Raw genomic sequence first — 24748 nt, 5'->3', positions numbered from 1 at the left:
ACCAATAGTCTGGTCCGTAGCTAAACAATCCGCCTCCTCCCACTTGTCACCAAATCTGTCGGGGCCCAAGAAGTGTAGAGTGATGCAAGAGGATGGGTGAAGGGGGTTCAAGTTAGTGTGAAAATAGGTTCGGATTAAAAAGCGGGTTCACCCCCGTTTCTTTTTAAAGAGGTTGTTTGGTTAACCCCAAAACAGCTGCCGTCCTGCTCACCCTACCGCCCTGTTTCTCCCTCTTTCACATTTGCTTTTCTCTCATTCTCTCCCAGCCTGCATCTTAATCCTTTTTTGAAGTCCTAAGTGCTAGGCAAATCCATTGAGTGTTGCATATAATGGCTTTTAAGGGAGCGTGTTTAGATGTGGCCCAGCCCAATGGCTTATGAACCGCGGATGGTGTAATGGATTTTTTCTCCTCTCTCTCTGCAGCACTAAATCCAATGTATTGTTCCTCATTATCATTTAAATAAGTCTCCCTTTCAACTCTGAATGTGGCAATGTGAATGAACCGAGGCATTGTAAGGCTAACTCTACAAATTTTTGGCCTCCCAGTGAGCCTCACACCCACTCGCTCTTCTTCGTACGTTACGCCTCCTCGCTTTTCTGTGAGAGAAAGAGAGACAGGTTCTGGAAAAGTATTTGGATCCTGCAGTGCCGCCTTTCCGGGTTTTCTCAAGACCACTTCTCTAATTGCCACAGTGGGAGTTTGTGCTGAGTGTGAGAGAGAACAGAGGAACTGATGAGGGTTAAACCCCTGTAGCAGGTGTGTGTGTGTGTGTGTGTGTGTGTGTGTGTGTGTGCGCACGTGTGTGTGCGTGTGTGACTGAATCTTGTGCAAGGACAAAATTGGTCTTGCGGAAAAGTCACCCCCTGAGACAGAAGCAGAAATTGCCAATCGCACAGAGGAAAGAGGCAAAAAGAGGGGGGAAATGATAGGAAGGAGAGCAAGAGAGATCTAGAGATTTGTATTCAGGCCTAGTCTGTGATGCTGGGATGTGGATGTGTCCTTCTAGTCTTACCGGAGATGTCTAGAACAGGCTACATTTCTTGTGTGCATCTGCTTCATGTGTCTACTTGCTTATCAAGGTTTCAGTTGTATGTGTAATGTATTGCTGTGTTTATTAAACAGATATTTTCTTTCAGCGAAGGTTTTAAATGAACAGTGACCTGGTTATCCAATGATGTATCAATGAGCTTCATTATAGGGGCTTTCGCACTGGGTAGTTCTAGGTGCTTAGTTATAGGAACTAGCCACCATGGTGGTTCCCCGAGAACTAAATGTTCCCCTATAGGGCTTTTTTCCTGGTCGCATTGGCACCGCCAGTAAGAAATCAGAAGTGATGTAATCAGCGCCTTTTGTTGACTTACAATTTGATGACACGGTAGACATTTATTTTGACGTTGCACAGCTCTCCCGTTCTCAGTCTCCATTAGTTTACTCGGTATTGGCAGATACTCCATCTCTGTTTGGATTGGGGGCACAAAAATTCTGATCAGAGCAGATTTTTTTCTTCCCAAGCAACTGAGGGTTAACATTAGGCAGTTGTCTTGTTAGTTTAGCTTTCTTACTTGAATGCGCAATAATGCTAGAGCAACATTAAAAAGTCAACCGCTGTCTTAAACTAAGAATGCCTTTACCTGCAATGTAATCTATAACCTGTGTGTTAGCGGCACAGATTCTGATCTCCTAAACTACCAATGTTAACTATCTATCATTTTCAGGACAGTCATGCTGTGTGCAAGATGTGTTTAGATTGTTTCTGTTGTTGAATTGTTTCCCTTGTTTGACATGCCGGAGTCTTAGCACTCCATGTCACTTCTAGTTGTTGATGACTCACTCAGAACAGCCATGAACTGTTTTAAAGTCCCCTATATGAATCCGAATCTGTCAAGGAATCTGTCACAGCTAAATAAAATGTTTTCGTTCCCCCTCATTTACTATAAAGAGACATGGGCTGATGCAATAGCATGGAAAATGGATGCAAATGCTGGGTGTCTTGGGTCTGATCTGAAATGTCATTTCCTTTATGATGACAATCTATGACACAGTTCCCGGAAATGATGCAATAATATTCCGACTGCTTATTGCTGAGGATGTTTAGTTGAATACAGAGTACAAAACTGACTGACTTAGTGTTGAAAAATATTTGTTTTTGCTAAGGCTATTATTTCTTATGGGAGTTAGAGGTTTGTTCAGGTATTAAAGGGGTGATGAATTGAGAAATTAACTTTCCCTTGAGCTTTTGATATATATATATATATATATATATATATATATATATATATATATATATATATATACACAGTGCCATGTGAAAGTATTCCCCCCGCTTGAACTTTGCGACCTTTTCCCATATTTCAGGCTTCAAACATAAAGATATAAAACTGTATTTTTTTTGGTGAAGAATCAACAACAAGTGGGACACAATCATGAAGTAGAATGAAATTTATTGGATATTTCAAACTTTTTTAACAAATCAAAAACTGAAAAATTACTTTCAGTGCAGCAAACTCTCTCCAGAAGTTCAGTGAGGATCTCTGAATGATCCAATGTTGACCTAAATGACTAATGATGATAATTAGAATCCACCTGTGTGTAATCAAGTCTCCGTATAAATGCACCTGCACTGTGATAGTCTCAGAGATCCGTTTAAAGCACAGAGAGCATCATGAAGAACAAGGAACACACCAGGCAGGTCCGAGATACTGTTGTGGAGAGGTTTAAAGCCAGATTTGGATACAAAAAGATTTCCCAAGCTTCAAACATCCCAAGGAGCGCTGTGCAAGCGATAATATTGAAATGGAAGGAGTATCAGACCACTGCAAATCTACCAAGACCTGGCCGTCCCTCTAAACTTTCAGCTCATACAAGGAGAAGACTGATCAGAGATGCAGCCAAGAGGCCCCTGATCACTCTGGATGAACTGCAGAGATCTACAGCTGAGGTGGAAGACTCTGTCCATAGGACAACAATCAGTCGTATACTGCACAAATCTGGCCTTTATGGAAGAGTGGCAAGAAGAAAGCCATTTCTTAAAGATATCCATAAAAAGTGTCGTTTAAAGTTTGCCACAAGCCACCTGGGAGACACACCAAATGTGGAAGAAGGTGCTCTGGTCAGATGAAACCAAAATTGAACTTTTGGCAACAATGCAAAACGTTATATTTGGCGTAAAAGCGACACAGCTCATCACCCTGAACACACCATCCCCACTGTCAAACATGGTGGTGGCAGCATCATGGTTTGGGCCTGCTTTTCTTCAGCAGGGACAGGGAAGATGGTTAAAATTGATGGGAAGATGGATGGAGCCAAATACAGGACCATTCTGGAGAAAACCTGATGGAGTCTGCAAAAGAACTGAGACTGGGGCGGAGATTTGTATTCCAACAAGACGATAAAGCAAATGATCCATGATCCAAAACATAAAGCAAAATCTACAAAAATAAACACATCCAGGTGTTAGAATGGCCAAGTCAAAGTCCAGACCTGAATCCAATCGAGAATCTGTGGAAAGAACTGAAAACTGCTGTTCACAAACGCTCTCCATCCAACCTCACTGAGCTCCAGCTGTTCTGCAAGGAGGAATGGGAAAAAATTCTTTGGGGGGGTTGCAAAGTTCAAGGGGCCCGGATACTTTCGATATATATAATTTATATATATATATAATTTATATATATATATATATATATATATATATATGAGTTTCAGAGCTGAAAACTTCCTTGTTAGTAAAAGAAAAGCTTTTATAGACACCATGCTCAGCAAACGGTCCTGTGCTTCATACTTACGTCATTGCACGACGAAACCGCCTATACCGTGCGTCTAATTCAGTAGCCTCGCCCACCGACTCATGGAGTTGTTCGGCTCGACGTGCTAACAGGTCAATAACATTAAACATGCCGAGGAAGATAGCAATATATTGCGTGGATCCTAATATTAGGAATGAGTGGTTGAACTTTATTTTTAATGAAGTTCCAGCTCACTTGGGGAAGACAGTGGTGTTCTGTTCACTTCAGTTCACTGCGAGATCATTTGTAAACAAATCTTCGATCGATGTTGGAGTCGGATCTGACAGGAATGGTGCAGCACACTTATGCGAGTAAAACGTGTTTATATGTGATATAGTACTGCATTGTTATAGATCGTTTTGCTTATGTTTACGCTCGCTGGACTAGTGTGGGCCATCGCTCATAAAGCCTGGCAGGCCGATGAATCTCATTATATACCATTCTTGTTCTGCTATTCTCCCTCTCTCTCGAGTTGACATCTGAAGGGCACCGAACGTGTATGTGTGTGCGCGCAGTTCGCGCTTACATCGTCCGATCTTGCGGGATATGTGTAATATAAAAATAATAGTCCAATCAATCGCGGGTCGATGAGAAATAAAACATTGTGTTTGTTTGATAAAGATGTTTACGAGCCCTTTGATTGAGATAATCATTCCGGTTGCTGCTTCTCTCTCAATCTCTACTCTCCCTCATTGAACTTACAGGGGAGCTTAAAGGGTTAGTTAATTTGATGATGTTTTTATTAGCTTTCTGGACATGGACCGTACAGTGTGCATAGACTGCATATGTTCTGGGACTAAAATATAAAATATCTTAATGACATAAATTTCATTTTTGGGTGAACTAACCCTTTAAGCTCATTAAATATGCAAATCTTATCCAATCCTAGCCGTGGGCATTTATTTCTAAGTCTCCAGTGCGTCACACCCATCAGAACCCAGCGTTTTGAAGAGAGCCTCAAAATCAGTGTAGAAAATAGCCTATTACCTATTAGTTATGATGTTTTTTAATGTAAAAACCACACAAACATCATTAGTTGACCTCAGACAACAGTATAAAAAATGACAATAAGCCAGTTCATGACACCTTTAAGCATCACAGTAAACTGTTTGTGCTACATGAAAGATCCTCAGTGATGAAATCATGTGACTTTTTGAAGGGAGGTGTGCCAAAAATAAGCGTATTAAAGCAGCACTGGGCAACTTCTGCTCTCGGGGTCCCCCTACAGTTGGGAAAAAATAATTCTCTCAACTACTGCCGTAAGCTCTGTCATCCTTCAACAGGGGATGCCATCGGGCGTGCATTTGTTGACATGACAGCCCTGATAGCCCTGAACTAGTAATGTGAGGGTCGTCTCATAACCCGCGGACCCCGTATGCCTATTTAATGGTCGCGGGTGCGGGGCGGGTTGTAAAAATATATACAGTGGTGCTGGGAGGGCCTAATAATTTCTTAAAAGCGGCCTCGCAGGTTTGTCCTGCATTAACAGTTACCCTGAACACTGCAGGAGGAGTTCACATTCAGGTGTTCTTCTGGCGTCGCGTGTGAAATGTCTTCATCCCAGGTACAGTCAGTGGCATATGTCAGTGGCATATGTGGCATATTCAGCATGTCATATGAATATAATTTCATGGGTTTTATTTTTTTTCAAACGCCAAATAATCGAGAGGCTCACGTTTACAAGCCAGCGTCATTATAGTAGTCTATTGGTTACCGTTTTACAGAATCTATATGATACTTCAATTCAATGTTTGAGTGGTAGGTAATCAACGTAACATGCATTACAGCATCGGTCGGGCACGGCTCCTTCAGCTCACGCCAACGAGCAAACGCTGGTCCAATGTTGATCCTCGTCCTGCCTTTAATCCAATCATTTTTTCGTTTCCTCTTATTGCTTTCCTCCAACAAAACCTTTTCTTTCTTATTTGTGTGTGCTGCTTCGGACATGACTATATTATCCGACAAACAAAGTTGGGCTCACACGTCCGAATGTAAGGAAGTGTGGGTGTTGGTGGAAGTGACGTATATGCTGTAAAGCAGTCGAATTTTGTAGTTCTTTTTGTTCTCTGGTTACTACCCGAAACCCGAAGTTTAAAAGTACGATTAAAAATGATACAGACCCCATCAGGCTATGGCAGACGTGTCATTCAACCTATTGTAAGTCGATGTATCATCACAAGAGTCTTGAAAATATATTATGAAGGTTGAAAAGTTACCTGGTGCTGCTTTAAGGTAGGAACCCAAGCCACCTACAGACCAGATTAGTAAGCAACCACCATGAACACCCTAGCATCCAGCTTTATCAACTTAGCAACATCATTGCAACCCAAATGCCATGGCAATCACATGGTAAAAATACTCAGAAAAACTTAGTAACTGCATATTCCAACTGCTTACTAGGGGTGTGACGAGATGCCTATCTCACAAGACGAGACATGAGATTGGGTTCACGAGAACAAGACGAGAGAGTTTAAGAGAGATTTAGATTAAGGGGCTTAAGTGATCAATAATTAGTATTTAACCTGTTGAAAAGATATTTATTCAGTGTTATATATTTCATCTGCATTGTGAACTTTTGTAAATATACTTTTGGCCATTAACTTTTAAATGCATCCTGCAAACATGTTATGTTCCAAAGCTAGCCTACTTTTCTGCTTCACTTCTTCACAAAAAGGAGTACATAGCCTATTTTTAGGTCTTAGTATAAGTAGGCAAATTGTGAGGCAGCAATATTCTATCCTAACTACACCCTCACACTCCATCATGACAATATGACGTGAGACAGATTTTCAACTCGACAAAAAATCTCGCACGTTTTAGTATTGCAAGATCTCGTGACAAGATCTTTTCACACACCTACTGCTTACTTTTTTGTTTTTTTCAAAACAATCTCGTCAATCTTGTCTATCGCAGGAGAAGACCAGGTGCTTTTTTAGATAAACTTTTAGGCATCCTGGTAAAAGCTCATTCTGCTAAAATAATCCCAAGGTCTTTCTGAAAAGAAAAGGCCTTGGGAGACCAGACGGCCAATTTGTCCAGGGCTGTATTGTGCTCGAGTCAAATGAGTCATGTGTTCTAGCAGAGAGAGAGAGAGAGGGAGAGAGAGAGAATAAGGAGTGTCATTAGGCGAACGAGAGAAACGAAGGGTGGGAAAAAGGTTAATGTGAATATTGATATTAAAGTGCTAGAACTTTATCATGTCTCTGTCATCTCATAGTATCCCTCAAAGGTCAACGTTGTTCTCTCTCTCTTTCTTTCTCTCTCTCTCTCTTTCTCTCCCCCAGAGCTCCACTCACTCTCTGTCAGGACGAGGGTACTCGGTAAGTGACATTTTCACGCTCTGCGGCTTTACGGCAGAATTACAGTATCCTCTCCTCCCGTTTATGGCCCCGGCAGCGGACATTTTAATTATGTTAAACAGAGAAATGGTGGAATCATGATATTAGGGACATCACTCTTGGGTGACTGACTGATTAAATGGTGAAAGGTGTCCCGTTGCACCTTGGGTAAATGAGCCTTTCTTTATATTTATGGCTATTTTATTTTCAGTGCTCGGGTAGTTTAAAGTGTCACTGAACGATGTCTTCTTCTATAGTCTACTGTGGTCATTGGTTAGAGCCTGTCTGAAAGCCATTGATAGACTTTCATTTGGTTTCCATTGAGACATGAGTATATGGACTCATATGCTTCTGGTTACACAAGCTTGATTTTTGATTTTGCAGTGTTGTCGCAAGGGGCGCAATAGCCGGCATTAATATTAATACAGATTTTTCTCCTAAAGACTTGGTTGAGGCTAACTCAAGGCAGAGCAACAGTTTGATAAGAATCTTGCTGAAGATGTTTGATAAACTGTCAGCATGTTTACAGCTAGCTATCTGGCATTTGTAAATAGTTTGTTCCCATGAGTGCATAGATTTGCTACCACCAGTAGCGCTCGTACCTGCAATGCATTGAACTGCATAATTGTGTAGAGCAGGGGTTTTCAAACTGAGCACTGCAAACTGGTGCCAAGGCGTCCACCAGAAAATTCTTAAATCACAATGATTTTTTAAATTCACGTTTAATAATGGTATACTATTTAAAACAAATACTGTGATTAATTCTTAACATTTCATTATATTATTAAATGTATATTAATATTTCGATATACTCATTATAAATTAGATTTTAAAGATGCATCTACGTATCGGCCAATAATGTGTCAGCAATCAGGCGATAAGCAATTCGAGACAACGCATTAACAGTAAAACATAAATAAATAGAGATGTTAAAGCAGGCTCTGTTTGACCCTTTGAATCACCCATAATTCATGCCAGGATTGCCAAGTCCGCAGCTCTTCCCTGCAACAAGCAGTATTTGTAGCAGTATTTGTATGGCTTTGTGCTTTGTTACTTGTGATTAAGAAACTAAGTCTCAGCTTTCAAATTCTGTCGATTTTATCACAAAATTCAAACAAAATGATCTTAAATGTGACAGGACAGATGGCAGTAGTTCCTAGTTTAACTGCGAAAATACGTCAATAAAACAGCTTGTGAGCAAAGTGTCACAACGTTGCATTTACCTCAAAAAAGGTGGTCACTGGTGTTATCTGGTGTTCACAGTTTGTAGTCTAGCAACACTAGAGAGGAGCCTATTTTACTGTTGATTTATACTGTATGCTTGAATAGATTTGTTTATGATGTGCAACTGAGTTGCATACAAATATTTGACAGAAATGTTGATTTTTGGTGCAATTATTATATATATAAAAACAATACTATTTGAATACAATAGTTATGTTTTTAATTTTAACAACAAACTAATATCATAATATCATCATACCAAATGAGAGGGTTCCCTTTATAGTTTGCAGCATTATATGGGAAGGATTTTTTTTTCCCTTAAGAAAATCAAACTATTGGCAGATGTCATTGTGAATGATCGGCTATCAGTATCGGCAGATAAATGTAGTACTAGTACTAAATATTAGTATTTAGTATCTCTAGTTTTTATACATGGAAATAAAGAGCTGCTTTTATGTATTTTAATATTTGGCTGTCCTTGGGATCAGAAAGTTTTAAAAGCCCTGGCTGAGAGTGTTTTTCTGCTCTTCGAAGGTACACATTTTTTGAATAGAATTAGGTTAAATCAGATTAACTATCTCTAGATCTTCCCTTTTTTGCTTTATTAGAAGAGTATGAAGCATTCATAAGGTTTTTTATGTTTCACAATGATCGTGTTGTGTGTGGGAATGTTCAAGTTATCAATATGTGAAGAATTATGCACACACACAGGTTTTATTAGATGCCATTTGAATCACATTTTACAAACATAGGGTCATAATGTGTTTTTTAAAACATACTTTCCCACCTTATATTCAGAGATAAATACATTACACAGAGAAATAACAAAACTCGAAATAAGCTGGTTTTTACTCCTTGTATATTCTGTTCTTATGGAGAAAAATAAACTTATGAAAATTGCAGGGATTCATTGATTTACTGTTCTTATTCTAAAGATAATCTTATTCTCTATAAATATATTCCCTGTACTTCTTTATTCAAAAGTGCAGTATACACTTGACACCGGAGCTGAGAGAAAAAAAGTGTTGTATACCCTTGTGAAATATTCAAAAGCAGCAGTGCATTTTATATGCTAAATTTCCGCAGGCATGTCAAGCAACATGTCACAGAATCGCTATTTATGCATGACAGAAAACTCAGTTTTCATCAGATGTTCAAATGTTTGTTTGTATACACACACACACACACACACACACACACACACACACACACACACACACACACACACACAGAACCATACACTCTGACATTACCTGTCACCTAAGAATGTCAGTTAACGACTGCCTCTATGAGCTGCAAGGTTATTTATTTCATATATTTTGTCAGTATGAAGAGAAGAGAGTTTAAAGGGTTCAGGACTCATTCTGTCATGCAGTCAGTACTCAACCTCTTTTATTGTTTGGCTATTTGCAAATGGGAAATAAAATTGTTCTAGCATTTCTAGTTAATAGAAGGGTTAAACAATTATATTCATATGGATATGCAACACATATATGATTATGACCAAGCCTGCATTCCTTTAATCAAAAAATAAAGTAGAAACAGTAATATTTTAATCTATTATATATAATAATGAAATAATTCCTGTGATGGCAATGCTAAATAGTCCTTCAGAAATCTTTGTAATATTCTTGTTTGGAGCTCAGGAAACATTTAATATTATTGACAAGCTGTTGAAACCTGGTGTGTCTTTCTGGAACTCATAATTGTTTATTTCAGGGTTCTTAGAAAAAGAGAAAGTTCAAAAGAACAACATTTATTTGAAATAAATGGAAAAATATTTTGATTAATTGAATGCTTCCTTGCTGAAAAGTATTTGTCTTTTTATAAAATATTTAAAAAAAAAAAATACTGACCGCCCAACCCCAATTTTTTTAAATATATATATATATATATATATATATCGTTTTAAATATATCTTTATATATATCTTGTCATGTTTTTTTTTTTCCTCAGTGAAAAGTAGAGCATGTTAAACTCATGTTGCCTTATGGCGACATTCCGGCATGGCAACGAAAAGAGAAAAAAAGCCTCTCTGTAAAAGGCCTGTAGCGGCCATAAGCCTCTACTGTCATATCAGTTTAGGCAGAGAAAACGTGACCGAAGAGCCACGCACTTTGTCCTCCTCTTTACGTGATGTTTTGAGTGAGATAAACGACAAGAAAACAAGAGGGAAGTGCAGAAAGGAATGAAAAAGGAAGAATATGGAAGGGTGTTTCACTTTGACACTGTAGTTCCATCAAATCTTTAGTGGGGCCCTTTGGCCCTGCGCTGTGTGTGTGTGTGTGTGTGTGTGTGTGTGTGTGTGTGTGTGTGTGTGTGTGTGTGTTGGGGGGGGGGGGGGGGGTACTCATGAGATTAACAAAGAACCAAGTGCTCCAGGCACAAGTTTGTGTGTGTGTGTGTGTACTTGTTTATGTGCATGAGTCTCTTATCTTCCAGAATTCAAGGCACAGTGTTACGGTCAGGGGCCCCTGGGGCCACTCTGACACTTCACGTTGTGTTCGTAATCATCTGCTAGGAGTGAAAGTGCTAAAGGCTAACACATTGAGAGAGAGGGAGAGATATGTCAAGAGAATGATGGAGGGAAATGCAGCCTTCCGGCTGGATAAGTGGGCCACCACCTGGAAAGTTGTGAGTTCGGCCCCCAGTGGTAGTGCCTTATTCAAGCCTAGTTCTAAACAGATAGTTTTGACTCAGAATTTCAAGTCATGTGTTGTTGGAATGTTTGGATTTAGGAGTTAAATGCACATGATTGGTATTTACACATTTGTAGGGGTTAAACGGATTGGAGTTGATCCATGATCCGTATGGACCAGACCCTATGGTTACGCATGTGATCGGCTGATTAATTGCAAGTTTAACCACCATGGAGTAAAATGTGATAATTTGCACCTGTTTTGTCTTGCTGGTTTACACATTCTATACATTTTACACCATTCCAGCACTAGAAGGTGCAAAATAAAATCTAAAGTTTTATCTGTGCACACAGCACCCAAAGCGTGCACACACTCAGAGGAATATTACAGATTGTTCACTGATTCCTCTTTTGCATCTCATTGCACTTGGATAGACACATACACATAAACACAATTATCAAAATACCATCTCGGCACATATTCTCGTAAACACAGTCGCTATATCTCTTAAGTGAATGTAAACAGTTGAGTAAGAAACCGGATGAGTATCATCATTTATAATGGATCCGTGCAATAGGTCTTAAAGTGACAGCACCTGTAAATACCTGCTGTTGTCTGTGATTTTAACAAATATTAATCTATATTCAATTTATACAGTGAACAATATAGTGTTATTTTACATTTCTGTATCTGAAATGAATACTACAGTACTGCAGACATTATTTTATTTCTTAACTTTTCATATTATTTAGGCAATAGATTTTGCTGTGGGATCTGGGAAAATAAAGTGTGCTTTAACTAATAAATGGAAAGCAAACCTACCCCCAACCTCCAATTTATTTATTTAAAAACGTTATTTAATTTACTTTATTTTTTGCTGATCTGAAAAAATGAATCCGTGACTCAAAAGCGTATGGTCCGACTCCGACTTTATGATCTGTTGGACCTAGGCCTGTCGCGATAGTCAATAAATCAATTAATCGCACAATAAAAAAAATGAGCTCGATAATTTTTCCGGCCACGATAATTTCCATTTGCATGCTTGTTTGTTTTTCTCATCTCTCTCGCTGACTGTGCGCGCACCTCGTCCGTTTGAGGTTTTACCAATGGTTTATACTCGACGCTCAGCTAGGTGATGAGAGACGTCATGCTCGGCTAGATTCGCATGAACTTGCGCTTCTTTGGTTTGCTGAGCCACACGCAAAGTGTTACAAAATTTGACGTGCAAACCGCCAAGCCAAATGGGGTCTCGCGCACTCCACATTGATGTCATTTTTGAGAACTGACGTATGATTATTTTGCAGTGGGTGAGTAGTAAACATGACACTGACTATTGTGGCTTCTACATTACTTTGTTTGGCTACATAAATCGACTTTTAAATCAGTACTCTACTGTCAAACTATAATGTTACTGTCCAAACAACATATTTACGCGCTACCAAGTTCATGATTCAAAGTTGAGAAGCTGTCATTGTAAAATCATTACCATGAAGGATGGTATAGGTGTGTTAGCTGTCATTGAGCAGCAGTGCAGTGAAACAGCCAATCAGAGCAGAACTCTGTATTAATATTAATGACTCTTCCAAATAAGGCAAAAACAGAGCCTTTAATCCTAGGGACAATTTCTAGGGTTGTAAATGGACCTGTAAAACTGTGTCTGGACAAATTTGGACTTTAAATAAGCCACATACCCTCTATTTAGATATTAGAGAACAATTTAAAATATTGTTTCAAATCATTCTAGGGCACCTTTAAACATCAATCTAATAAAAATGGTGTGATTATACATACAAACATCACTGGAGGACTTGAACTGGTGTTTATTACAATATATTGTATTTTTATGCCTGTGTGTGTGTGTGTGTGTGTGTGTGTGTGTGTGTGTGCGTGTGTGTGTGTGTGTGTGTGTGTTATAGTTATGCAATTTCAATTTTATACCATACATGTTATACCACTTCTATATCAAGAGCAATATAATAAAACTCAATAATGTTCAATTTATTCTTTTTTTAAATTATTATTACAATTATGAATATAATAAAATGCAATATCATAAAAGACAACAATGTTCATCATTTACATTTTTATTTTGTTAGTAGTGATGGTAGTAATAGTAATAATAATAATACTTAATTGAACATTGGTCATATTCTGCCATGCTGCCAGAGGGGCCTGAACACACACCTCTTGCCTTTGGTAAAAACACTAATGCAAAGCATCTATTGTTTTGAGCAGGTGCTCTGTAGACAATAGATCTGACCCCTCATTCCATCTGAAAATTGATGCGTGCTGCTGTTCACACAAGATTAGAGCCAGTGTCATTCTTGTGTCTTGCACAAAACGACAGCAAATATTGCTGCTACTTAACTATGACATACAACAGCAAGTTCTTATGGAGCACCTGCATGATTATCATGAATCAAGGGTGCTATAAAGGACTCCTGGCCCACACAAACCAAAATGACAAATAAAGATGGCCTCCATCTTCTTGTCATGGATCAAACGCCTCCATTTTGCTACATATTCACCCACCTGTGTTCAGATCACAGCACCTGCAGGCTGCAACACCACATGGAGAACGTGGGGAAGCACCGCAACCTTGGGCAGAGTTACCTCTGTTACAAGCCATTTATTGGTGAGAAAGTGCTATCTGGTTTCTGATGTGGGCTAGACTGATTCTATCAGTATTAGATATTCATTTTGGAGTTGTTTGATGTGTTAGTACTGATTAGAGAGAGGAGAAGTTGTTTTGAATCTGAGGAATACAGAATGATAGCCTTGAATTTGTTACGTGCAGACCAGACAGAACAAAAGGAACGCGAGAAAGGGAATGCTTTGATTTTTACCATGGTTAGGGGATGTTGTTGCACATTTAGACGCATTAATATACACTTTTGGTTTTAAAATATTTGTTACTGTCAAGCAGTTTCTGTACAGTTAACATTACTAGTCCATAACAATACTACTCTAGTAATGTTCAGTCTAATAATATATTAAAGTTTTAATAATATGAAATTGATAAGAATAATATAATTGAATATAGCATAGCATAACATATTATAATACTATAAAATATGTCTAGTAATGTTGTCTAATAATATATAAGACTTTTAATAGTATAAAACTTTCTAAGAAGAATATAATTTAATATAGCATAATATAATAGTATTGTACTATAACAAATAAAAGTCTAGTAATGTAATTCATTCTATAAAACATATTAGACCTTTAATAATATAAAAAACATATCATATAGTTTTTATTACAATGTATGAAACAGTGAAGCATAATATATATTAATAAGTGTCTATAATTATTATAATAAAACCAGTCTTTATTAAATGGGTTTTGTTTGGGATTCTTACTTATTGGCATCTGTCAAATATAGCTACTGTATCTTGTACCAGGTGTGTGTGTGTGTGTGTGTGTGTGTGTGTGTGTGTGTGTGTGTGTGTGTGTGTGTGTGTGTGTGTGTGTGTGTGTGTGTGTGTATAATAATTATAATACATTTTATTTGTAAAGCACACTTAAATACACACACTATTTTTTATTTCTTAAGCATGACTTTTGACATCAATAACAAAATATTCAAGTTGCATTTTCTCTCCTCTTCTTTCTTCTTTTTTTAAAGAAAAAAAAAAGTTTTTTTTTTCTGTATGCTAGTTGCTTGCACAACTATGTTTGATTATTTTATTGTTCCAATTGAATTATTTGCATCTTAGCAATTCAAAAAATAAATGAAATACTTTTTCACCTGTATGAACAACTAGTTTAGAGATATTTTCTCCATGTCAGCCCTCTGGCGCATTTGAACAAGATGCACTGGGGTTATAGATTGATGCTCTGACAATATCCTGCTGTGTGTGTGTGTGTGTGTGTGTGTGTGTGTGTGTGTGTGTGTGTGTGTGTGTGTGTGTGTGTGTGTGTGTGTGTGTCTGTCTATGTGTGTGTGTTTGTCTGAGGGGTGTGTTTCTGGGTGAAAGCCATATTTGTTTATCGCTGTGTGCGGCCCGCTGCATAGCCCGGTCCTGTTTCTCCCCTCTCACCGGGGAAACTGGGCTGTTGCTGCTAGCAACAGATAAAAAGTGCTGTTAACCTCAGCAGGGTTTCAACACATCAGTCACACAGGGAGATAAAGGTAGAAGCTTCGATGCCTCACACACACACACACACACACACACACAAAGAGGCTTTTGGTCCCTTCATGGGAGCCGAGATGAAACACACACTTGCATAGTCCAGCAGCTAAACATAAAGGTGGTTCAGAGATGTAGCGACTCAATGGAAAGCAAAAATATTTTTCACAAACCACACAACGCACTGTTAAAGCAGTGGTGAAGGCTTTTCTCTTTGAATAGTGATGAATGGTAACTTCATTTTCACCTTGGATTGCTTTTCTTTTCCACTGGAGATGGACCCTCTTTTCTGTCTCTCGCACATTGCGGTCGGCTTAAAAGTGGAAGAATGGAAAGGAAATGTGAGCGTAGTTCAGATGTTGGAAATTAACTGCTAATTGCTTTTCCTGTTTAAGCTTTTTGCTCTTAATGCTGTTTAGTCTTTAATTATTCATGGCTGTGTGGTCAGGCATGCTTTCTGAATTAAGCTCTACAAATGAAAATATGCCTGCAATGATTGTCCCAAGGCCTGGCTTATTATGCAGCTCACGGATGTAAGTTAATACATATTCTAAAGCTTGTTACTTCTGCTCGTTTCAAAACAACTTAGGCTTTACATTATGACATTATAAATGAATATATTATTTAGAAGGAATGTTAAAAAAAAACATATCTTTAGTTTTGTTTAAATCCAGCCTGTGGTCAAGTCACGGCAGCCTTCGTAAGAATGTTACCCTCTTCACCTCTCTTTCATAGTATTAGTATTGGTATTGTCTATAGCCTTTCATTCCTTAATTTTTCATGGTCCTTGCCAAGTCTCAAATCAGCATTATTATTATATTATATTGCCTTTATTATAGTGATTTCAACAAACTCCTACTTTAACATCACATTTGGCACTAGCTTCATGTCAAAGTGTCTCAAAGTATATCCAAGGTTTACATTTATCCATCTGTGTTTTCCTTAAGGAACAAACTTGTGTGAACTTGGTGTTGCTTGCACATTGCTCTACCAGTTCAGATTTTCTGGCAGTTGATAAAATGGGAGAAAAAACCTTACGTCCTTACATTTAAAGGAGGGTTTTGATCCATATAAAGGTCAGAATGTTTTTAACCCTTTCATCACCAACATGGCCAAGTCACTCCCACGTAGACTCTCAACTAACTGTGGGACCCTCATATAAAAAGCTAGCTAGAATTCCCAGTAATGTTTTATTTACATATTTTTACATATATTTTGCTTCACAGATAATTGGGTTCACTGAAAGTTATAACTGTAAATGTTTCATATATGCACTACCGTTCAAAAGTTTGGGACTTGTAAATGTCTTTGAAATAAGTATCTTATGTGCACCAAAGCTACATTCATTTGAGTAAAAAAAGCTGTTCTTTTGAAATGTATTCTCATCAAAGTACCTTGAAAAGATGGATAACGATTTCCACAAAAATATTAAGCATTACAATGGTTTTCAACATTCAGATATTTTAATATTTAATAAATATACATTTTTAAACTTATTAAAGAACTAAAAGAAGTGTATGAACATTTCACATTATTAATAATACAAAGTAATATTAATATTGTAAAATGTTCTTGCAATTACAGTTTAATTGTATTAGTGAAATAAGGGGTCATATAATGGTACATGCACGTTTACAAGCTGACTGAATGGAAATATGTGTTGGTAGTGCCTGTACACAACCATCCTATAATGATAAAAAGTGTTTTTTTTTATTATTTATATGCTTATATGTTTTCTCCTGTCTCAAATCGAGCTGTGACATCACACAGTCGGGCGCCCCTCCCACGATTGTTGATTGACAGCAGCGTTTCTGAGCAAACTCAAGCTGTCGTCGTCATAGTCCGCCATTGTTGATATGCTGGGGCAGAATGGGTGTAATAATGTTCTTGGGTGTAATAATGAACACAACAGTCATTCTGATGCTTCTAAATCCAAACCGCTGAAGACGCAGTGGCTGAGTTTTGTTTTCATTAATGCTTTTATGTTTGCGCGAACCGCGAAGCATTTCTCACCAGACTACTTCATAACCGAGGGTCAGTATAAAGCAGGTTTTGCTAAGAAGCTGCTCCTGAATAAAGATCTGTACCACCTATTCGTGTTCCTGCTGCATCTCCAGAAGTGATTGTAATTTAAAACCCTTCACAAAGAATGTGGCTTAAGTGGGTAAGTTAAATTACGGCATGCTTTCTGTGTGTGATGTTTTCATGAAATGCTGCTTGATTCTATACACCTGTTGCAATCAAAGTGATTTGAACACCTACATTCAATGATTTGGAGGGGCGTCCCAAAACTTCTGGCAATATATAGTCCATCTTGCTCCATTTTTCGTAATAATGTATTTTGTCTGTCAGTTGTTCATTTAAAATGGCCTGTCGTTTATGTATCAGTGATATAATTGGCAATTTTAACAATATTCATTAAACCAAAGCTGTGCAATTTTTTCACCTGCAAATTGTTCTCCGGGACGTCCTGCCCTCTCACGTTCCAGCAATAGCGACGGCTCGTGTCTTTGTAGCTCGGCACAAATAGTGACAAATGTAAATTGCTGTGCTGTGTTATATGTGCTATTGCTCAATCAGGCCTTAATTACATGTTGCCTCTGTCTCAAAAAGCATTTAACAGAGACTTGAATGCCTTAATGAGGAGCGTAATGAACACTCAGGATGTTTGGTTGTTCGCTTGCATAGCACCGGCATTTTTATAGACTGTTATAAAATACCATTTGCATCAGCAAATTACAATGGCTTCAATATCATTATCCAAAGACGACCCGATCATAAATTAAACCTCCAATTACAAACATCTATCTGTTGGGAGAGAAAATGAGCGTTGTGGTTTTTATTCATTCAGAGAGAGAGAGAGAGAGAGAGAGAGAGAGAGAGAGAGAGACAGAGAGAGAGAGAGAGATGAGGGATGCCAAGCACCTTTGTAGATTATTCTCGGTGGAGGCATTTATTCACTTTATTGTTTGGCTGCTAGCTCAGTCTCCTGACTGAAATGGGAAGCTACATTAAAAGCTCATTAAGGCCTGTGCGCTGCCGTGAAACTGAGGGAGTCTTGACTTGTCCACTCTGCTCCAGTGCTGGACTTGTTTTGTTTTTTTTGCAGATAGAGATGGTTTTGGTAGATAACGGAGAGTCGAGAGATTAGCGCAGTTATCAGGACATCCACAGAAGTCTTCCCGTCTAGATAATGTTTGGTGTTCTCCAATATAGGGGAGTGTGGGTACAATGTGTTATTGATGTTTGTTTGTTTAACAACAGCAACAACAACAACAACAACAACAACAACAGTATCCATGTATTTATTTAAAGGAAGTGTATGTAAGATTGTGGCCAAAACTGGTACTGCAATCACTTTCAAATGACTGTAGAGCGGTGTATCCCCTCCCCCCTGACTCGAGGTTGCCAGATAGGCTGCAGGATCCAGCAGGAACGATTGTATCTGCAGCTGTGGTAACTAGAGCAGATCTGGCAACCCGAATACCAAAACACTACTGACTTTGTGATTGGTCGATAGGTGGAGGGTGGAGCTTCAGGCCAAAACACAACATGTCAACATCAACATCAGTTGAGGGCTGCAACTTTAAATGACAATATCCTGGCCGGACTGCTGTTGTCAGTGATATAAGTATTTGAAATGAACATGATTTCTTAATGTCTAGTGAAAAATCAGGGCCATTTTATGATTAATTGAAACATTTCTTACAGTTCCTTTAAGTAATAATATATTTAATCATATTTATTTATTTGTTTGGGAACAAGTGTCTCTTAATCTATCAAACTATTATTTATTTATTTTTTAGTAAAGAAGTAATTTGAAGTAATTTGTACTGGGCCACTTTATTTTTGAGAAATCATATTTTTATGTCGCTGAGTTATTGTGCTAGTTTTATCTTTTCCTAGAAGAAAACTGAGGTAGCATAGCTTTCCCCACTCTGCTGTAGAGTCTTCTCTCCACCCAGGTTTGCATGAGGCTTTGTAAATACAGAAGGATGTAGTGTACAGATTCAGACTGGCCTCTTGATGTGAAATGGGTGGAGAGTTGAATTGGAAGTGAAGTATAACTGCCTCTCAGTAGTCCTTTTCATTTTCACACCTCTTCTCAACACCCATCCTCCTTTTCTCTCCCTTCCCCTCGCTCTCTCCTCCTCACCCCCCTGTGTTCAGTCGCTCTGCAGAGCTCCCCTGCACCGTGGTGTGATTACACAGGAAAGGGAGCTCTATAAATCATGTGGATTTATAGCGCTACAGTTAATAACGCAGCTGTGGGCGTATAACATGGTTCTCTCAGGTGTCTTAAACGCCCGGCGCCCAGAACACGTCAGCTCTCTGACCACCCCACAGGGAATCGCAGCACATTAAAGCTGGCTCATTATCAGAGCAGAACCACCATTTAACATTGAACTCCCTTATCATTTTAACATTGACTCAACCTCATCCATTAGTTGGGATATGGGCAGACAAAGACTGAACCCTATGGCTATTTTGTTCTCTGTTCAATTACCTGAAATGCTTCTATATGTCTGTTTGTTGTTGTTGTTGTATTTGAGTTGTATATATGTATTTATTTATTTGGGTTACGATGTGTCCCTTAATTTAGCAAACTTGTTTGTTTGTTTATTACACGCATGTATGTATGTATGTATGTATGTATTAATTTTTATGTATCTCAACAATAATGCCTTCAAATAGATTTGTTTACGTGGGGTATGACGTCTCCCTAAATTTCGTAAACCTTTCTAACTGTTTTTATTATTATTATTATTATTATTATTATTATTATTATTATTATTATTATTTAAGAGCATATAGCATCAGCATCCCGAATCTTCTAGAATCAGAAAATGAATACAAGCCATTTATTTTTAATATGTAGACACTCCTGGTTTTTGTTAATGAAAAATTTTCAAGAAGCACAATTTTCATAACTACAGCATGCATGTTGTGGTCAATGGACTGTCTTCAAAAAATGTATTGGAAAATTGTGAGTCTTGAAATCCAAAAGGTTGTAAATGTAGTATCTGAGGGTAAATTTGAAGGTGGGCTCTTTTTACTTGTGCTAGTACTTAACCACTTAGCAACCCCATTGGATACCTTGACCTCATAGCATAGCAACATATTTGCAATAATTTGGAAGCCTAGCATCATTGTGGTGAGTTTTGTGTAAGTGAGCACTACTGAATTGTTCTTAGAAATGTAAAAAAAAACAAAAAAAAACCCCAACAAAATGCAATAAAGTGCAAAGATGCACTTATTTGTTTATTTATGCTCATCCCAGGATTACTGTCTTGTCTTAAGCCTTCACTATATGTTTGGTCAGCTCAGCAGCTTTACCGTTGTAGGTAATGTTAATTAGCTTTACAGTGGTTGTTGACTGGTCACAACATGTCTGTTCTGATAGAAAGCACAATGCTAAATGTGAATAATAAAATGCAACTAATCATATAATCATACATATTTAGCACAGCATTTGCCCCATATAGTATTTTGTATTTACAGTATTTACAGTATTTTGATTTGGACATCAAAGGCAGTTTATATATAGCTAGAAGCACATTTGTGAGGTCAAACACTTTGTTCCCACAAAGTTGGGAGCATGAAATTGTCCAAAATGTCTTGGAATGCTGAAGCATTAACAATTCATAAAAAAAAAAAAAAAAATCCAGTCCCAGCCCCTGAAAAACAACCCCACACCATAACACGTCTCCACTTTTCTAGAGTCCAGTGGCAGTGTGCTTTACACCTTGCAGTCTTGAAATTCAAAAGGTTGTAAATATAGTATCTGAGGGTAAATTTGAAGGTGGGCTCTTTTTACTTGTGCTAGTACTTAACCACTTAGAAACCCCATTGGATACCTTGACCTCATAGCATAGCAACATATTTGCAATAATTTGGAAGCCTAGCATCATTGTGGTGAGTTTTGTGTAAGTGAGCACTACTGAATTGTTTTTAGAAATGTAAAAAAAAAAAAAAAAAAATGCAATAAAGTGCAAAGATGCACTTATGTTGTTTATGTTCTATGTTCCTTTATGGCATCTGTTTTTTCTTATGATCTCAGGCTGTCTGGCACACTAGTTCTTGACACGATCTCAGAGGAAATACCTGTGCTGCTGTCTGGGTTGTGTTTCAGCCTGAGACCCATTGCCAAATCTCAGCATGAGGAGCGGAACAAAAGCTTTCTCTGAACAAAAATGCTTCAGGCATTGAACAGACCTCCTCTACTGTGAGACAAAAGACCCGCAGGCCTTACAGAACCCTGAGAGCCTCCCTGCCACCCAAACAAAGGCAGAAATTAAGCAGCGCTCGGAGCGATACGGCTCTTACACACAAGCTAAAATGTTTCTTTTATAGCTCTAGTGGGTTTCAACATGGCGTCTCTCCTAAGGGCGAGAAGAGAGCTCTGCATCTTGTCTTTTGTCAGGGCTACAGGGAGGGAAGTTGAGTTTCATCAGCCTTTTTTTCTTCTCCGTTTCCTCGCTACCTGAGATTTCAACACCTTCTGGAACACTTTCTGTGTTAGTTTTATTAAGAAAACTGAAGGTTTAGGTTTAGCTTTGTATCCCTCTGAGGGTGTAATAATGCCTGCCCCCCCCCCCCCCCCCCCCAACTCCTGGTTTTCAGGAGTATTTATGCTCATCCCAGGATTACTGTCTTGTCTTAAGCCTTCACTATATGTTTGGTCAGCTCAGCAGCTTTACCGTTGTAGGTAATGTTAATTAGCTTTACATCAGTGGTTGTTGACTGGTCACGACATGTCTGTTCTGATAGAAAGCACAATGCTAAATGTGAATAATAAAGTGCAACTAATCATATAATCATACATATTTAGCACAGCATTTGCCCCATATAGTATTTTGTATTTACAGTATTTACAGTATTTTGATTTGGACATCAAAGGCAGTTTATATATAGCTAGAAGCACATTTGTGAGGTCAGACACTTTGTTCCCACAAAGTTGGGAGCATGAAATTGTCCATAATGTCTTGGAATGCTGAAGCATTAACAATTCATTTAAAAAAAACAAATCCAGTCCCAGCCCCTGAAAAACAACCCCACACCATAACACGTCTCCACTTCTCTAGAGTCCAGTGGCAGTGTGCTTTACACCACTGCATCCAATGCTTTGCATTGCACTTGGTAATGAATGTTTTGGATGCAGCAGCTCGGCCATGGAAACCCATTTCATGAAGCTCTCTATGCACTGTTCTTGAGCTAATCTGAGGGACTCTGCAGAAAGTTGATGACTTCTGCGAACTGTGCGGCTCAGCATGTGCTGACCCTGCTCTGTGGTTTTGCGTGGCCTATCACTTCATGGCTGAGTTGCTGTTGTTCCCAATTGCTTCCACTTTATAATACCATTAACAGTTGACCATAGAATGTTTAGTGAGGAAATTTTACGAATGGACTTATTGCACAGGTGGTAACCTATCACAGTACCACGCTTGAATTCACTGAGCTCCTGAGAGCGACCCATTCTTCCACAAATGTTTGTAGAAGCGTCTGCATGCCTAAGTGCTTGATTCTATACACATGAGGACATGAAAGTGATTAGAAGATCTACATTCAATGATTTGGAAGGGTGTCCCAATACTTTGCAACAATACCAATTGTGTGCTTGCGTGTGTGCTGGGATGGGTAGGTTTAAGGGCAGGTGCAGTGTAGGGGGATCGTTTGTATGGTATAAAAACCATTACATCTATGGAGAGTCCCCACAGAGATAGTGAACCAGACAGTAACGAATGTCTGACAGTAAAGACATTCTATAATGCTACAAAATATTTCATATAAAAACAGTTCTTTTTTAACTGTATAATGGTTTACACAAACATTAAATAGCACAATCATGTTTATTATTGATAATTAGATGAATAATTAGATGAAAAATCAGCATATTTGACACCAAAATGGAGTAATGATTTATAAAATAATTTATAAATATATTAAAATAGAAGACACAATAAAATTTCTAAATGTTACTGTTTGACTGCCTCATTTCTAATCAAATAAATGCAGCCTTGGTGAGCATAAGAGGATATTTTCAAAAACATGAAAGAAAAACAAATTACTGACTCTAAAGGTTATGACAGTCTTTAAAAATATCTGTACACTATGTTTTTTGTCATGTTCTTTCTATATATGTACTTTGAATGACACTTGTTTCCTCCTCACAAATTTAGTTTCATTATGCGTCATTCGTGAGGTGTGTAAGATCACACTCTCCGTACTCAGGCGTTAAAAGTAGCATCCATCAGTAAATGTATGCACTGGCCCCTGTTAATGAGCTCGAGCTTGACATGGAAAAAACAGAAACGGAAAGCGAGAGAAAGAAAACTTAAATGCATGCAGAACTTTTTGTGGTTTTAACACTAGCACTCTTCACTCTCACCTCACCTTCTCTGCGGTTTTTCTTCAGGCTAACAGTTGCACCCCAGCAGGTACAACCCAGATTTCCTGTAGCAAAGCAAGCATGTTTATCTGCTCATAGGCATCTCCACACAAACTCATAAGCACCTGCACCTATGTTCGCACTAACCTTCAGTTTCAAGCTCCACTGTCATCTCCACCCCCTGGTCAGCAGGAGGACTGGCATGTCCCAGAACGGTCTCTGCTACGTGCCGCCTTCCATGCCCGTTAGATCTCTCAGATTATGGAGGCGTTTAAGTGTTTACGGAAAAGGAGGTTATCATGTCCCCTTGTAGAATGATTACATAGACTTGTCCCCAAAGATTTATGCTTTTGTCGTTTTGTTGAGAATGTTAGTAGTTAAAAATTGTACAAGTGATGTAAACCATTTGTTTGTTTGTGTTTGTGTAGACGTGTAGTTTGTGTTAATTATCAAACTTATATAGCATTTTGAATTTCAGAAAGTCTTAGTATTGGGTTTGTTCCCTTTTTTGTTTGCATGGCAGCAGTTGGTGGACCTGATGATCATGAATTTGAGAATGATCCAATCGGAATCTTGTGCTTCAATGGAAGTAAGATCATTTGACCATCTGTACAAAGGAGTGCACACACTGTAAATATAAAAATAAATAAATAAATATTCTGTGAAATTTTCTGGTAGAAAACTGGCCAAATGTGGTAGCCAGAAATTTACCGTAAAAAAATAGGGTAGCAACATTTTAGGTTTTAACTTACTACAATAAAAAAAAAAAAAAAAAAAGGTTTTCATTTATTAATCTAATAAATGAAATATACCAACCTATACTAACATATGTTTTGTACTTTTATAATAACACGGACAACCACCAAAAACAGGCAGCAGTTTTTCCACAAACTGAGGTAAATACTAATATACAGAAGGTGCAGTGTCATTCACACAGATACTAAACACCATGTTGGTTACACACATAACATAAAAAAATGCAATAAACAACTGATTAGAAAAAATATATATAAGAAGAAACTGATATTTTAACGAAAATACGTCAAATTGGAAGTGTCATGTAGCCTAGAAATTTAGACGCACCCTAGCGGCAGCAAATTTAATCTGCCCGCGAGTGTCGTCTAGCAGCTCTCAATACACTTCTGAGCTGTAATCCCCTAACTCTTGCCGGGCCAATCACATCGTGTATAGAGTCGGTGGGGCCATAATGACGACGGCTGAGTTGCGTTTGCGTGCTTC

The 24748-nt window shown here is 38.2% G+C and overlaps 1 protein-coding gene across 10 annotated transcripts in view; it reads left to right on the top strand.

Annotated features, from left to right (window-relative positions):
- fbrsl1 (fibrosin-like 1) overlaps positions 1-24748 on the top strand; it is a 372630-nt gene that overhangs the window by 141170 nt on the left and 206712 nt on the right. For 8 of the 10 annotated variants that reach the window (XM_067439376.1, XM_067439374.1, XM_067439373.1 and 5 more), the window contains exon 4: positions 7068-7103. The exons of the other annotated variants lie outside the window; for them this stretch is intronic. In XM_067439376.1, the coding sequence (XP_067295477.1) occupies positions 7068-7103 (36 nt within the window). The remainder of the gene's footprint in view (positions 1-7067; positions 7104-24748) is intronic. 10 annotated transcript variants of the gene reach the window in all.

Source organism: Pseudorasbora parva, chromosome 3, assembly GCF_024679245.1.
Source record: "Pseudorasbora parva isolate DD20220531a chromosome 3, ASM2467924v1, whole genome shotgun sequence".
Taxonomy (NCBI): Eukaryota; Metazoa; Chordata; class Actinopteri; order Cypriniformes; family Gobionidae; genus Pseudorasbora; species Pseudorasbora parva.
Note: the sequence above shows the minus strand (reverse complement) of the source record. Positions and strands in the feature narration are given on the sequence as shown.